Raw genomic sequence first — 14,951 nt, 5'->3', positions numbered from 1 at the left:
GTCTTTTAAGCTTTAAGTGGGACTTAAAGTCTCTTTATGCTTGGAGCTGGCATTGTGTGTGTGGATTACATTTTAACTTTAAAGCTTACAGTTGAAACCATTGTGTGAGGCTTGTACGTGATTGCCAAATAGTTTTTGCCATCTGTTAGATCACCTCCAGCTCCTCCAGCAGCAGAGCGAACACACACACACACACGCAGGCTCTCAGATGCTGAGAGATGTGTATGTCGTGTTTAAATTTTATCTGTATTTCTTGCAGCTCTGCTCCAAATGAAAAGGTGTAGCTCCCACAGTATTTCCCATTTTTCTGTACTTCACACTGCCCAGATATTTTGCTGACGTTTCAGGCAGGAGACCCCTCCAGACACAGTCAGTGAGGAGATGTTTGTGGATAATAAATTCAGTTATAGTGGTTCATGACAGGCAGTTTCTTGACATTCTGAGTCAAGGCATTTCATATTTCTGTGACAGCTGCCTTATTTTAGCTGGAATACAATGCTCCGTTGGTTAATGCTTTGTTCCAGTAATTCAGTTTTCCATCTTAAATCACTGTAGGTAATGTACATTTACATATCATGCTAATGGCTAGTTTGATAATGACTTAATTAAGCCATCAGACAACAATGAGTTCTAAATGAAGCAAATTATTGAGCTGATGCTTTCATGAGCAACTGGAGAAAAACAATATTTTAACTTTTCCATAATGAAATATTCCTGCTATCGAGCATTGTAATTCAATTTGTGAGCCGTGACCCCTGGTGCAGCGTGGTTATCACTGGGATTAATAAAGAGCCAATTTGCTGTTGCAGCTCCGTCACTTGGGGAATGACGAGGTGCACATCGTGTGGTCCGAGCACACCCGCAACTACCGCAGGGGCATCATCCCCACCGACTTCGGGGACGTCCTCATCGTCATCTACCCCATGAAGAACCACATGTTCTTCATTGAGATCATGAAGAAACCCGAGGTACGTTCTGGGTGCCTCTCTGGCTCAGCTGTGCTGTGCCACTGAGCAGCAGTTCTGCTGCTTTCACAGGGCTCAGTGGTTCAGAGTTTGGGGGTTGTTCTTTCCCAAATCAGTCTGTCCGTGTCAGGTGAAGGATAAGCTGAGCAACGAGCTGACTTTTAAACTGGGTTTACTCGTGGTGATCAGAGTGATTGCTCGTTCGTTTTATAGCCATACTTAGTGCTGAGTGAAACACTCCAGAATACTCAACCCACAGAAGTTACTGGGCAAAGAACAGTATTTAAGCCATTGTGAATGTCCTCTGAGGCAGTGAAAGCAAACCATTCGTGATTTGAGTTCCTTGTGTGGTGTTGGGTCACTGCTGTACACACGGTACCAAGCAGAACCTCACACATCTGTGGGACTGTCATTGTCACCTGACTGGGTGGGATGATGCAGACATTGGGCATCCTGTCATCAAAGTATGGGAGGTTCACAGCTGAGACATTTTTTGGAAAAAAATGCATTTTTTTGCAAAATGTCAGAGGTGTGTGTCTGTACATCTGTGCGTGTGTGTGAAAAACCCACTGCAGTAAATGCTCGTCTGGTACATTATGGATGCAAAAATATGCGTGAAATATACTTTGTGAAAGTAGTCGTTGTGATAAATACCTTTTTTCCTTATAGGAGGGACAATATTTGTCAAAAGGAGTAGCCAGCTGTGGTAAATGCCTCCATCATATCCCATACTGGCCAGGTGTAGCCACTATTTTTTGAGTTGTGCACGATGGAGTTGTTGGACACTGACAACCAGTGCTTTGTCAGTAGACATTTCAAACTTGAAAATTTTCTAATAGTGGGTTGTCGGGTTTTTTTACACTTGGTGTTGAGCTGTGGAGTTTAGTTTTTGAGCATTTTAGCTTTTAGCTTTTTTTAATGTTCCATCAGGGAAATGAGAATTTAGCGTTAGGAACACGCTTGAGACTTCTCTGGAGCAATGGAGAAAAGCTGTGTCATCTTACATATTAGTCAAAACCACCCGACGGGCAGCCAGAATAAGAGCTAACTGGAAATTTAGTGTTATCCCTACATTTAAAGTACAAACCATTACAATGTAATAAAATTAATCCAGACATTTCCAGGGCAAGTGTGGCTGACCTTTTGTTCACCAGCTACTGACCCCAGGGTGAATGAACGAGCCTTGCAGAGAGAAATGTCTGTTGTTTGGCTTCAGTCCCTGGCATTTAAATTGCATTCCCTAATCGAATGAAAAGGCTGTCCTCTCTATCAGGTTACAGAATCCATGGCAACATTTGGCCTTTTATATCCATAATGTTAGCCTTTTTGTTTGCAGCCAAGTAGAGACACCTGGAGCAATGTTAACATTAACCGCTTTAGCATTAATAGCTTCATTATAGAAGAATTTCTGATCAGATAGCTGTTACTTTTGTTATATTGCTTCAGCTTGTATTGTTTTCATTTTTGATCTCCCTGCTTGGCAACCCGGCAATGATTTGCAAATTTTTTTGTCTTGATTAATTAAGCAATATAATTATCAGGAACTGTGCTGCAGTCTTTGCCCGACAAAGCTTGGGAGGGAAGACAATAGTAAGTCTGTTAGTGTGAATGCATTCCACGCGTCACAGATGCACGAGGATATTGGGAACAATGAGAGGAAAAGCTGCCTGCGAGAGGGGACAAAGCATGCCAGGCAAGCTCCGCACTGCACATACCGCCAGGGACATGCTGCGGGTTCCCTGGGACACAGATGCCTCGTTAGATTGCAGCTCGTCATCAGAGATTAATTCTCAGCCATTTGGTACAATAATTTACCCATTCCCCACTCTTTTAACTAGTGCTGCTTGCTGTAGAGGGGAAGTCTTTGTGCTCAGAAGGTTTATTTAACCTTGCCTACTTTTACTGCGGGCAGCAGAAATAATGATTTTGCTGTTGGAAATTGGAACGAAGCAGGTGTTTGCAGTGGGCTGAATATTAATTTTTGCTTCACGGATAACTTGCGGTGACATTTGGAGTGCTCACAGAAGGGGATCTTCCCCCCTATTTTTTTTAATTGATTCCTGTCAAAGCAGGCTGTTTGTTTGTGGTGGCCACCGAAGCCCTGCTTTCCTGGCCGGGGTGTCGGGTGCCGGACTCGGAGCGGAGCCGAGCGGGGAGCGCGCCCTGCACGTTCCGCTGGCCTCCCCCCAGCCCTTGTTAGGGCAGGGCCCCCGTGCAGATGGAAGCTGAGGAGATGCAGCTCCAGTGACTTTAATGACCCTTGGCGAGGCCACTGTGTGTGCTGGGGAATGAATAATTCCGAGCCCTGCGAGCATCCGGCTCGGATCGAGGAGGGCTCCGAAGCCCTCGGCTCTGCTGCTGCTCTCCCTGGCCAGGATACACTCACCCTGTCCCTGGGTTACATCTGTAAATTCTGTGGTTCAGTGGTGAGAAAGTCTGCCCCGCTCCCCAGCTCCTGGTGAGTGTGAAACCATGAATACAAGTGCTGTAAGCAAAACCTACTTGTCCAAAAAGCCCAGCAGGGAATTTCCCTGCCCCAGTAGCATCTGCTGATCTGACTTTACATATCTGGTATTTGTGTGGTGGTATCACTTCAATACTAGTATGTACTTAACCTCCTTATCTGTACTTTTGCATTCTTTTTGCTTGCTGTCAATGCTTCTAGACAGTGCATGGGATAAAAATTTCACTTAAAAACATTACTGCCTAGAGAGGCAAAACTTGATACTCCATCGTGTTATCATTTTGGTGGCATTGATTTTCCTCTGTCCCCTTCCCTTCCAACTGCCTGGATAGTAATTCTAGCAGTAAATAAAAAAAAATTGAAAAGGCAAAACCACTATGGAAACATTTTACACTTTTCTGATTTTTAGGGGGTGGGTAATTATTTAAGTAAAGGAATGATAGAATAAGTGTGTGCAGAGACAGCTGTCATTTCCAGATGTTACATTAAACCAAAATTTCTTCTGTAATTCATTGCCACTTCTAATTAGAGGAATTCCCTAGATGCAGGGGATTTATATTATTCCCTTTGTCCGTTTATTGAATGACTGTCACAGTCACCCACAAGCAGTTGGAGAAGAATAATAGAGGGTATTTATTTATGTGATAAGCCTCTGTACAGATGGAAAAAATCCGTAGCTTAAATATTGATAATTGTTGCTGGCTTCTGTCTAGGGCTTTAGTTGGGGGGTTGGATTTTTCATTTTGAGTCTCTGAGAGGGAAATGAATTTGAGTACTTGTAAGTACTGAAAGTTGTGCATTTAAACATCAAAATTTTCTGGATTTGGCAGGCTCAGGTCTGTTTTGTGTCCGCAGTTCTCGATACGGTTTATTTTTAGAAAGCATCTCTTGTTCGTAGTGTAGTCTTTATCTGCAGAGCCTTAGGTCACCAGAGGACGTCACACAGGGGTTTCCTGTGGAGGTGGCCCTGAAGGAGCAGCATTTGGGCACCTTGACCCACTGGGCTGGGGCCGTTTGTGCGTGTCCCCACGCTGTGTCCTGCCCTTGGGAGAGCTCCTGCTCTGCCATCTCCTCTGCCTTCCACACACCTCCTTATCTTACACCTGTTCAAGGTTTTTTTCTCTTCTATGAAGTCCATGGAAGGATTTTATAGAGGATTATCTGAAGTAAATACATGTTTGCAAAGCCTCCTGCCAATGTTGGAGTCAGCCAGTGAATCAGGGTCTCCTGTTGGGATCCCAGATGGAAAACAGCTCCTAAGATTCACTGCCAAAGGCATATTGATTGCAAATTCATAGATGGCCTCAGTTTCTACGTGTACCAAGCTCGTGCTTAGCCAGCAGAATGTTCCTGAGACATGTGTGTGTCTGTGTGGTGTGCTGAGGGCAGTTGTTGGGGTTTTATCTACTCAGCAGCTTGGGAGATGAATGTCACACTGCAAGTCCCAGTGTGAAAAACAATGTGGTCACACTGTTTTCATGGCAAAATGCTGTACCAGTCTCCTGCCGTGGCACTGAAGCCTGCTTTTCTGTTTTGGGGCACCCAGGTGCCGTTTTTCGGCCCCCTCTTCGACGGCGCCATCGTGACGGCAAAGCTGCTGCCCAGCCTGATCTGTGCCACGTGCATCAACGCCAGCAGAGCCGTCAAGTCCCTCATCCCACTCTACCAGAGCTTGTATCCTTTCTCCACGGGGCAAGGCTCCCCTTGGTGGGTTCTCACTTGGAGCATCATCCTGCAGAGAGGTAGGCTGGGATGAAAATCCTCCCTGTTTGATTTTATTGGGAAAGGTCAGAGCTTTCTTTGCATGCAGCTGGATGTTCTCAGTGGTTCACACCCAGCTGCCATCCAGTGTTTTCCAAACTGGAATGGTAACGGCACAGGAGTCTCTCACCAGCAGCTTCCACCTTGCTGCTGGTGGGTTTGGGCTTTGATCTGTGAGAAATGGTAACTCCCAGCTTGCTTTCACACTGATGGAAGTTGTGGACTGTGTATGTCAGGCTGGTAGCCAGAGCTCAGCCATACTCTTATCCTAGCCAATTAACTTTACTTGGACTCATTACATTAATAAGGCAGATGGGATTTGTCCTCAGATGCAGATATTTCAGGCTCCAAATTCCAGCTTCTTTCCAGTCACGCCTGTGTTTGGGTATTTTTCTGTGAACCTGTTTTCCAGTGGCTGGAAGGTGGCTGAGGGATGTGCTTCTCTGGGACAGGAGTCGTGACACAGACTGTAGTTCTTGGGTGCTACACAGACCCACAGTGTTAGCCCTGGTTTGCACCCATGCTGGGGTCTTCTCGTAATGCCATCATAGATTTCATAGCTTGTTTTGCTAATCATATCACTTACCTCAGGACAAACACTCACTGCACTTTGCTTGCTCTGGGGAGCATTTGATTTGAGTATTTTTCTCATCACATGGCCTTGAGAAAGAGTTTGTGAACTGTTTCGATCTTTGAAAGAACATTGGGGAATTACTTTAAGATGCACATTTTTAAAACATGGAATATCCTCAAAGTACTTGTTAGGGTTTTGTTTTAAAAAAACTAAACTAAAATAAATAAATTTTATCCAGTATGCTTTGCAAAAGTCATCAGAAATTAAAAGTATCATTGCGGTTAAATAGATTTGTGTTAATAACTAATTGTTTACTCATTGTAAAACAGATGGTGGTGGTTGTGCAAACTATGGCAATGCCTGACAGGTGAGTCAAGGCTCGCTGTGTTTTCCTCTGTTTCTTGAGAGAAATCTAACAAATTCCTGAAACTGTGCTGTGCAGAATTTAGTTTAATCTGTCTGTTTCTGTGTTCAATACTAAAGTAACAGTGTATTAAAACAGACATAAGTAGCAGCAGTTATAAGAATGAAGCTATCCCATCCCCTCACTCCCAGCTGGAGTCCTCCCATGTTTTGGCATCGAGCATTTTGTGAGTGAGCAGCACTCACCAGCTGGCCGTGCTCCTGCTGTCCAAGGGGATGTCCCTGAGGGTCCCTGTGCATCCCTGGGGTGACAGAGCTGCACAGACACTGCAGCACAGGGCACTGCTCTGCACAGGTCTCAGGCAGCATCTGTCCCCACATTCTTTTCCGCCTTTTTTTGCATCTGCTTTTGCACCTGTGCTGTCCATAGTGAATCAACTGCCACTTGTCTGTCTGATAAATGAAAGTGGATTGAGAAACTCCTGAAGTGGCACAAAGGGGATGTGGTGGGCAGATCCCTTCGGGGCTATACCGGAGCGGGAGAGAAAGCTATCTGTAACTCATTCCCTTGATAATGCAGACTCTGAGAGACACTACAGCCAGCAGCTGGAATGTGAGTGTGTAGATGTGGAAAGGTGATGTTTGGGCCTGTCCAATGCAGCTCCCAAAGGGTGAGTGACTCAGGTCCGGTGTTTGCTGTGCCAGCTGCTGTGCAGGACAGGAGGCAAGCAGAGCCAGCAGTGCAAACAGTAAATGGAAGTGCCATTATCAGACTGGAGATGGAAATAACTCAAAAAATGTCAGTGAGAGGGAGAAATAGAAAGCAACGTTCCCGGCAAAGTGAGGGATGATGTTTGGCACACACCAGTCATAACTGTAGCTGGATGAGGGCTGCAGGCCGGGGTGAGGCAGAGCTGAGGAGGATCTGCAGCTTCTCTTTGGCACATGGGTCATGTTAAAAGGCAACATCCCTGCTAAGGGCCAGTAGCTGAAGATGTTTGGACTCCAGTGTGGTTACAAACGGATCAAACACTTCATCTGGTGTCCATGTGGGCTCCATGGGGATGAGGTGCTGCAGTGCTGGAGCGGTGGCAGGGTGTGAAGTACCTGCAGGGACTCATCCCTGTTCTGCCCTGGTGGTGCTGGGAAGCTGGGGCAGCGTCTTGCCAGCAGTGACAGCTGAAGTCACTTGTTGGAAAGTCTGTAAACTCCGGCTACAGCTGCACTTGTCAGGGGCTGTAAGGGAAGTGTAATCAGCCACAGAGATTAATTTGCATCTCAATTAGGAAAGAGTCAGGAGGAAGCTGTAGGGTCTGTTGCTGGAAGGTTGTGGAAGAAATCTCATCAGGCACAAAAGGCTCCCGACTTGGTGCTCCATCGAGCGGAGGACAATATCTGAGTCTGGTTTCCATGGGGACCGGGACCGCAGAGCCGCGGGAGCATCTCGCTGCCCGCAGCCGCTTGGTCATGGTGACACAAATTCCACTGCCGTGCCCAAATACAGATTTCTGTTGGAAATCTCTTTGAAAATTAGGAAGGGAACTACGGCAGATCACATCAGATTTTTTTTAAATCTCTTTTTTTACATTTATGTAATGCTTTTGGTTTTAAGGAGTTCATTAGGGCAGGAGATTAGTTAAAAAACACTTAACTATATTTAAACTTCAGTTTAGAGCCGTTCTGGCTACAGGTTCTTTGTGTCCATCGAAGGGCACGCGATGGCACTGTCAGGGTGCTGCATGCACAGCTCAGTTGTCTTTGGAACAGTGCTGTCTCTGCCGCTGCCGCAGTGCTTCCATGGGCGGGGATGATTGTGCATCAGTTTATGTTCCAAATTCCCATTTTATTCCTCCTTGGTGCCATGGAGCAGAGAGGCTGAGTGGCTGCAGCCCCTGCTAATTGGGACTCTTGCCATCCTTGAGTAACTGCTGAGCGTGAGGCAATGTGCCTCCAGCAGCCTCTCCAGGCTGCTTTTTTCAGGCAGTGTCTGACTTGTAATGTGACTGGGACTTACAGAAATCATAAATAATAAGATGACTTAAATTTTACAAGAACAAAAAATAATATTTAAGCTTACTACAATTGTTGTATTGAAAGGAATATATTTAGGCAGGTTTTTGAGTGCATCCGAGCCTCTTGTGTATGTGCTGGGGAAAGGAAGGAGCAGCCTCTCTTGCAAACAATTAATTGCATAACTAATCAAGGTCTGTTCTGTTTCCAGCAATGCTGAATTTTTCAAAAACTGGTGGGAGTGGGGCTGTAAAAGTGTGTTTCTGAATGCTCTTCCAGCTTGTGTGAAACAAGCTGTGTGCTGGGAAGGATTTCTGAACACTTGTGTGATCTGGAGTGCCATGGCACTAAGCTGCAGCAGAGCTCCTCTCTGGGAGCTGCTCTTGTCTGAGGATAAATACTGGGGGAAAACGGAGTTTGGATTGAAGTATTACAGGTCTGATTGGCAACTGCTAAGCTGACAGTTCCTAAGCTCAGGTGCTAGTCAACCTTCAGACATGAAAATGCAGCTAGTTTGGCAGGTATCAGGCCTTTTGGTTGGCCTATAATTCAATCCTGGTCTCCAGAAAGACACTGGGATTTGGAGATAGTGATGTCTGAGCAAAAAGCTCCTCTTAGAATGCCCAGGGAAATGCAATTCTCACTGCCCAGGTTATCTTTCCAAATGGAGCCATTTCTTTTCTCCTTGGATTGAATTGTTTTAATTTAAAAATTGTTTCAGTGTTATTTTGAGTATCTTACCATTTTGGGTTTTTTATTTCCTCCACCATTTCACAAAACTCTTGTACTCTCAGTCCTTCCTGACTGGGATGCTAAGTGAATTTAGAGAAAAGTAGGAAATACCCCAATGTGTCTGAAATGTTACCTCAGCTTTGAGGAGCTCTTTGTAATCTGCATTGGGGAGAGTGGAATGTGCCCTGTGTGCCAGCACAGCAGGCTTCTTCCCTGTGTTTTTCAGTGACTTCTGGTAGTCTCCAAGTTATGTTCTTAGCAATTCAAGCTACTACATGTACTTCCTGTTAATGGGTAAATAGGGAGCTAGTTCTTGTTGGGGTTTATTAAGGCACTGATTATACTGATTATAAAATTTTCTCTGTTCACAATCTCGCTTTTGGGATGAGATGTTTGTTCTGATGGGCAGCAGAGGGGTTTGATCTCCTGCTGCCTGTTGACTCCTGCGCTCTACTTTGCTGTAACATCGGGCTCTGGAGGTGCCTGTGCATCGGGACAAGCACAAATGGGCATGGTGGGGATGAGAGCTCCTTATGTAATATCTGAGCACTGGATGTCACCGTTTCCCAGCTCGTAGTTTGCTCTCCTTTTTATGGACCTGAGGAAAACACAGCCCTTACCCTGGAGAAGTAATTTGATACATGAGTAACTCTCTCACTGTCTTCTCCACTGTAATGGCAGTGGTGTGCCCGCTGACCTGTGCCAGCCAGCAGCTCACTGGGGTAAAGCCAAAACTCCGTTTAAACACATAACGAAAAAGACATCCATAACTTTAATTCATTACAACTCATCCAGATATTGACATACTAATATATCCTAGATGAGTTAATATCTGGAACCAAGAAGATTAAGCCAAGAACATCAGCGTCAAATTCTGAATTAAATCCCTTTCTTGGCTTAAGCCAATTTCTGATTAACCTAATAGAGAGTGCCCAATCTGCTTACCTGCTTTATCTGTGAAAGAAAGGTATTTGCTGTGATGGACTTAATTGTATGAATGGCTGTCAGATGTTCTGGAGGCTCGTGTGGTGTCAGACACGTTTTGTGTCCCTCTCAGTGTGTGTTTTGTGGCACTGGCATTTGGAGCTCTGCTGTGGGTACAAGGCAGTGTTTGATCCTGCCGGGGAAATGAGATGGAAAGCCTGTTATTCCTTTCAGAGAGGGTTCACAGTTTGTCCCCTTTATTTCATCCCAAGAAGTGGTGCCCTCCAGCTATATCGATGCTGATAGAAATGGCTATGAAATTCTAAAGCATGTGTCACAGGAGCTGTGACAATTTATGTGACACGGCACCTGACGGTTTGCTGCCGAGCGGCCGGCCCTGGCTGGCACGAGTGCCTGTCAGTGGCCAGTGTCTGAGGGGAGCAGCAGGTCCCTCTCACTGCCCTTGGCCAGGGGTGCCCAGACCCGAGGGGGGCTGAGGCACTGGCAGCTCTGCCCTTCATCCTGCGCGGCCCCTGCCGCAGCCGATCAATGGCCGGGCTGGCTGTCTCCTCTGCCTTCCCTCCTCACAGCCAGAACCTTCTCCAGGCAGCGATCGATGCCTCTAATCTGCTCCAGCCTGTAATAAGTCATGCGAGGCAAAGCTTTTAGGTGGCATTACATGGGATTGTGGAGGCGGCTCCTCAGCTCTCATTCATAGAGCTCTTCATGGACTCGCAGAGAATCCACTGCGTCCCGTCGGTGCATATCTAAAGAGTATGAAATGCTTCTGCAGGTCTAAACTCCACATGCTGCTGCACTGTGCAGACACAATGGGATCACATTTCTCTATTTTCTGTTTCGTGTCCATTCCTGAACCTGCTGGCGGGCCCTTGTTAGACACACAGCTTGTACCCGCGCTGCTGGGGTAGCAGGGAGCAGCCAGGGGGGCTGCACGGCAACGGTGCAGTTTGTTTTGTCACTAAAACGTGACACGGAGTTTCTGTGCTCTTCAGTAGCACTGAATAGACCCCAGCAGTAGTAGAGGCTCTTCTTTGCTGGCTGATATAACGGAGAGTTCTAAAAACAAACCTGGAGTTAGGTGACATTGAGAATATAATGTGTTCTTAAATGAAAAGTGAGTTCACTGTGTGAGATGTGTCAGGGGAAAAAAAACCCAACAAAACAAACTCAACGTTGGATTTCTAAATGACACGTGTACTAGTATGTGTGTGCTGGTTGCGAACAAGGGTCCTAAACCACACAGCCATGCCTCTTTAAGCCCTGCCAGAGACTGGGAAGTTCGGATCTTGCAGGAAATGGTGTGGTTTGGGTGGTGTAATCATGCTCTGCCGAGGCCCTTCCCAGGAGCCTGGGATGGGGATGCTTTGCAGGCAGCGTGCAGGGGCACACAATGCGGTACAGGGCTTTGTTTATGAGCAGTATAAATATCCCTTTCACGAGAAGGTGGAGTACACAGAGGTGCAAACACCTGTCCCACGGTGTTTAATGTGTTCTCCTGGGTTACACAAAGAGCCTCCAATTTGTGTTTCATGAGAGGCGCTTGCTCATTCTTTGGTTCTTTGAGAGAAGCAAAATTGGTATATTCGGGTTACTGACAAATGCTTCATCCCATCTTGTGGTAGTTCTTGCCGGTTTGCGAGGGGTTCACACTCTTGTGTCTTTTCAAAGCAATTTTTGCTGTTTCCCCCCCATTAACTTTGAAGGGATGCGCATAGCTAAAGCTCCATTGTGTCTTTCAGAAACTTTACTGTGAATTCCCGCTTGGGTTTTGTCACAGACAGGTCGGTGAAAAGCAGAGCGAGTTGTGTTTCCGTGGCTGGGCTGAGTGAGGGGCGCTGGCAGGAGCGGGCCCGGCGGTGCCACCGGCGGTGCCGCTGGCGGAGCGGGCGGCGGGGGCGCGGGCCGAGCCCTCGCAGGGCTCCCGCGGGCCCCGGGGTCGCTCCCCCGGGCGCGGGGCTTTGTGCGGCCGGGCCGGCTCATTAGCATGCGGGCCGGGCGAGCGGGGCTCTGCTGGCTTACCAGCTGTTCCTGCTGCTCCCGACAATGTCCGGCGGGCCGGGCTGGCCGCGCTGCGCGGCCGCCGCTGCGCTCCAACAGCCTTTCCGCTGGGGATGCCCACGTGGCACCGCAGCGCCGGCCGGCCTCGCATGGCATATGGTGTCTGGATTCATACAAGATGCAAAACTATTCTGCCGCTAATGCACAATGACTCATAGCATTGCTAATTTTTCCAACAAAAGCCCACTTCCACACCCACACTTTTAACCCCTCAGGCTAAAAAGCCTCTTCTTTAGTTTCAAAACCATGGAAATGTAAGGAGGTGGCTTCTGGATCAATATCTGAAACCCTATATTTATTTAAAGCATATGCACGCTCTAACGTGTATTTTAAATTTCGGTGAAAGCCGGTTTGCAAATTGCCACTATAACGTGCGGCAGGTTTTTTTGTTCCAAAGTGGATTCGTTGTCAAATGCTGGGATTTTTAAATTTTTCAGTAGTTAACGTATTAAAAAAATAATCTGAAGTCACCACCACAGATAATAAAATATTCTTTTCGTTTAAGAGGAGGGAATCCAAGCGCTGTAGCCAGTGGATCTACAAGGATTACATATTCCGGCACAAGTTCCCAAGCTGCTTGGTGTAAGCAGTTTGTAGTATTTGGGGATCTTTGCTATTTACTGGCTCTTCAGGGACAATAATGATGCACTTTCCAACTAGAGGGAGCTGCTGGTATCCCTGATGCTGATTCTTAACCTTCCAGTCTAATTCCTTTGTGCGGAACGTATGGCGATCGTTCCGATGTTTTAATAAAATCAAGTTAAATTACCCCAAGTCATTTAGATTAAAAGGCTGCGTCTCAGTTCTTGCAGTGTAATCATCAAATTAAACTGCGAAATTCTGGGAAAACTGAAGCAGATCCTCGTTGCTTTTTGTGGAATTATGTAGGTCATGAAAAGGCTGGCGCAGAGTGCTCCGAGACAAAAAGCGTGCGGGAGGCAGGAGTGCGGGGCAGCGGCGGCGGCGCTGCGGGAAGCGCCCGCTCCCGCTCCGCTCCCTCCGGAGGAACAAAGGAACAAAGGGACCTGTGGCCAGGCTCCGAAGTGACCAGGCTCAGTGCTCAGGCTCCCCAGGAGCCACTTGTTACGGGGTTCCCTGCGGGCAGCGCTGCAGCAGGTGAAGGCTCCTGCCGGCAGGGATTTAGGAAGGGTCTTTCCTAGGGAATGGTTTGAGGGCTCCACGGCAGCCTGCCCTAGTTCTGGTGGGGTGCACTCTGTCCTAGCCAGGGCCAAAGCCCAGGTGCTGGCCTTGGAAAGGCAGTTTCCATCCAGCAGGGCTGTTCCCTTGTCCCAGAAACAGCAGTAGGAAGGCTCAAAGGCTGCAGGAGAGCAGATCCCCATGTGGGCATTTCCATGGGTACTTCCCAGCACTCCAGGGACTGGTGGTAACACAAACATGCAATCGCCAGTCCAGGTTTGCGTCATTTTTCAAACTTCTCTTTTGAAAAGACCCTGACTTCGGTGTGTGATTTTCGTGAGCCATGCATGCTGAAATTGCTTAATGAAAAGTTATTCCTTAACTTTCTAAACAGGAAAAACGTTTTAGGCTTAGATTTGTATTTTCTTTGACTTTGTTTCTCTGTTATTGAAAATAAGTGGCTGAGTTGAGTGCTGGCCATGCTTTGAGGAGGTGAGACAGATCTGACTCCCTTCCAGCCTGACTGGCTCTGTGCAGCTGATACCAAAAGGAAGGAGGCACAGAAATTTTTGTGCCTGCTATATAAAAGATACTTTGATGGGCAGCACCGTAATCCTACATTGCCTTTAGAGAGGGAAGGCTTCCCTTCCACCTACATTTAAAAAGCTTTGAAAGCATACTGTTACTGGGGACATGAACATGGTGACATCAAGTGAGAGAAACAGGAGAAAGCTACTTTTTGTAGCAGGTTTTCTGGCTGGCATATTCAATTTATGGGGTTTTTCTCTTCAGCATCGTAATTTTATGCATATTTCCCAGTGCTTTTAACTGTCAGGTTCTACTGTATAAACAGGAGCAGATGACTTTTGATGATTTCTTAAACTCTAAAGTTTAGTAACAATCTAGTGCCCATATAGTGTTTCCTGTTAAACAAAGTCTTAGGTAATTTTCTGGGTTTTAGTACTTCTCTGAATTGGCCTGGGCCAGTTTTTTGGAGAACTGTATCTGTGACTTGTGCTGAACAGTTGGATTTGTGGCACCTCTTTAGGGTCATCCACCTGGCTGATTTTCACCTGTGAGACAGTGTGGACTATCTGACACCTTGCTGGCCTACAGTTTGTGGCTTCCTGAAGTAAAACAGGCCTTCCCCTGCACACCTTCCAGCTGGGAACCCCTGAAGGGCTGTTTGGGGAGCAGTTATTTTTCTGAAATCTTAGTGTCACCTGGGTAACAAACTTGGGGTTAGCTCAATCCTGTCTCAGTCCTGCAAAGCCTCAATACCAAAAATGTGCCATGATAGTGAATCCATTGCAGCTTAGGGAGAGAGCTCAATCTCCCAGGCTCTTTGCTTTTCTGTGTTTCTGAAAGCTCTTTCCTGAACTTGTGCCATCCCTAACCCTGACTGGCTTCTTGCTATTGAAAGGGGCTTGGTGAGGACTGTGCTTGCCAGACTGGCACCCTTCAGGCAGTGTGGCAGTGCAGGCAGGATCACAGAGACCCAGAGCACTTTGGAGACCGAGCCCTGAGGCTGATGCTCAGACAGTCCCCAGCTCATAAGTGAACAGGGCTTTGCACTTTGAATTTCTGTGTCCAGCCCACCACCTTCCTCTCCCTACTGCCAGCCTCTCTCAAAGCTGGGAATGTGAGGCTCTGAAAACACCTTTTCCCACAGGCATATCCGTTGGTAAGAAATGGCAGATTTTTGGGTCCTTAACTATTAAATACAAGTCTGTATTATCTGAAGGTTTCAAGTTGTAGGAACAGCAGTTACACCCGCATGTACCAGGCTGAGTGACTGAGGGAGGGCACAACCCTCATCGTTAACTCCCCAAGCCTGGCAGGAGAGAGCGATTGTTCCAGTCCAGGAGAACTGTTTGAATTCAGAAACCTTTCCTTTCTAGGCTTTTGCAGAACCTGTTGGGTTTTGTGCTCCCATGTTTTA

The 14,951-nt window shown here is 46.9% G+C and overlaps 1 protein-coding gene across 5 annotated transcripts in view; it reads left to right on the top strand.

Moving 5' to 3' along the window:
• The window catches only part of RALGAPA2 (Ral GTPase activating protein catalytic subunit alpha 2), a 92,067-nt gene that overhangs the window by 53,404 nt on the left and 23,712 nt on the right, over positions 1-14,951 (top strand). For 2 of the 5 annotated variants that reach the window (XM_084202483.1, XM_084202480.1), the window contains 2 exons: positions 810-968; positions 4,976-5,103. In XM_084202483.1, coding sequence (XP_084058609.1) covers positions 810-968; positions 4,976-5,103 — 287 coding nt within the window. Of the gene's footprint in view, positions 1-809; positions 969-4,975; positions 5,172-14,951 lie in introns of all 5 variants that reach the window. The other 3 variants (XM_084202482.1, XM_084202481.1, XM_084202484.1) reach the window with 2 other exon arrangements.

The sequence above is a fragment of the Fringilla coelebs genome, assembly GCF_963513975.1.
Source record: "Fringilla coelebs genome assembly, chromosome: 3".
Classification (NCBI taxonomy): Eukaryota; Metazoa; Chordata; class Aves; order Passeriformes; family Fringillidae; genus Fringilla; species Fringilla coelebs.
This window is presented reverse-complemented; position numbering and strand designations above follow the sequence as displayed.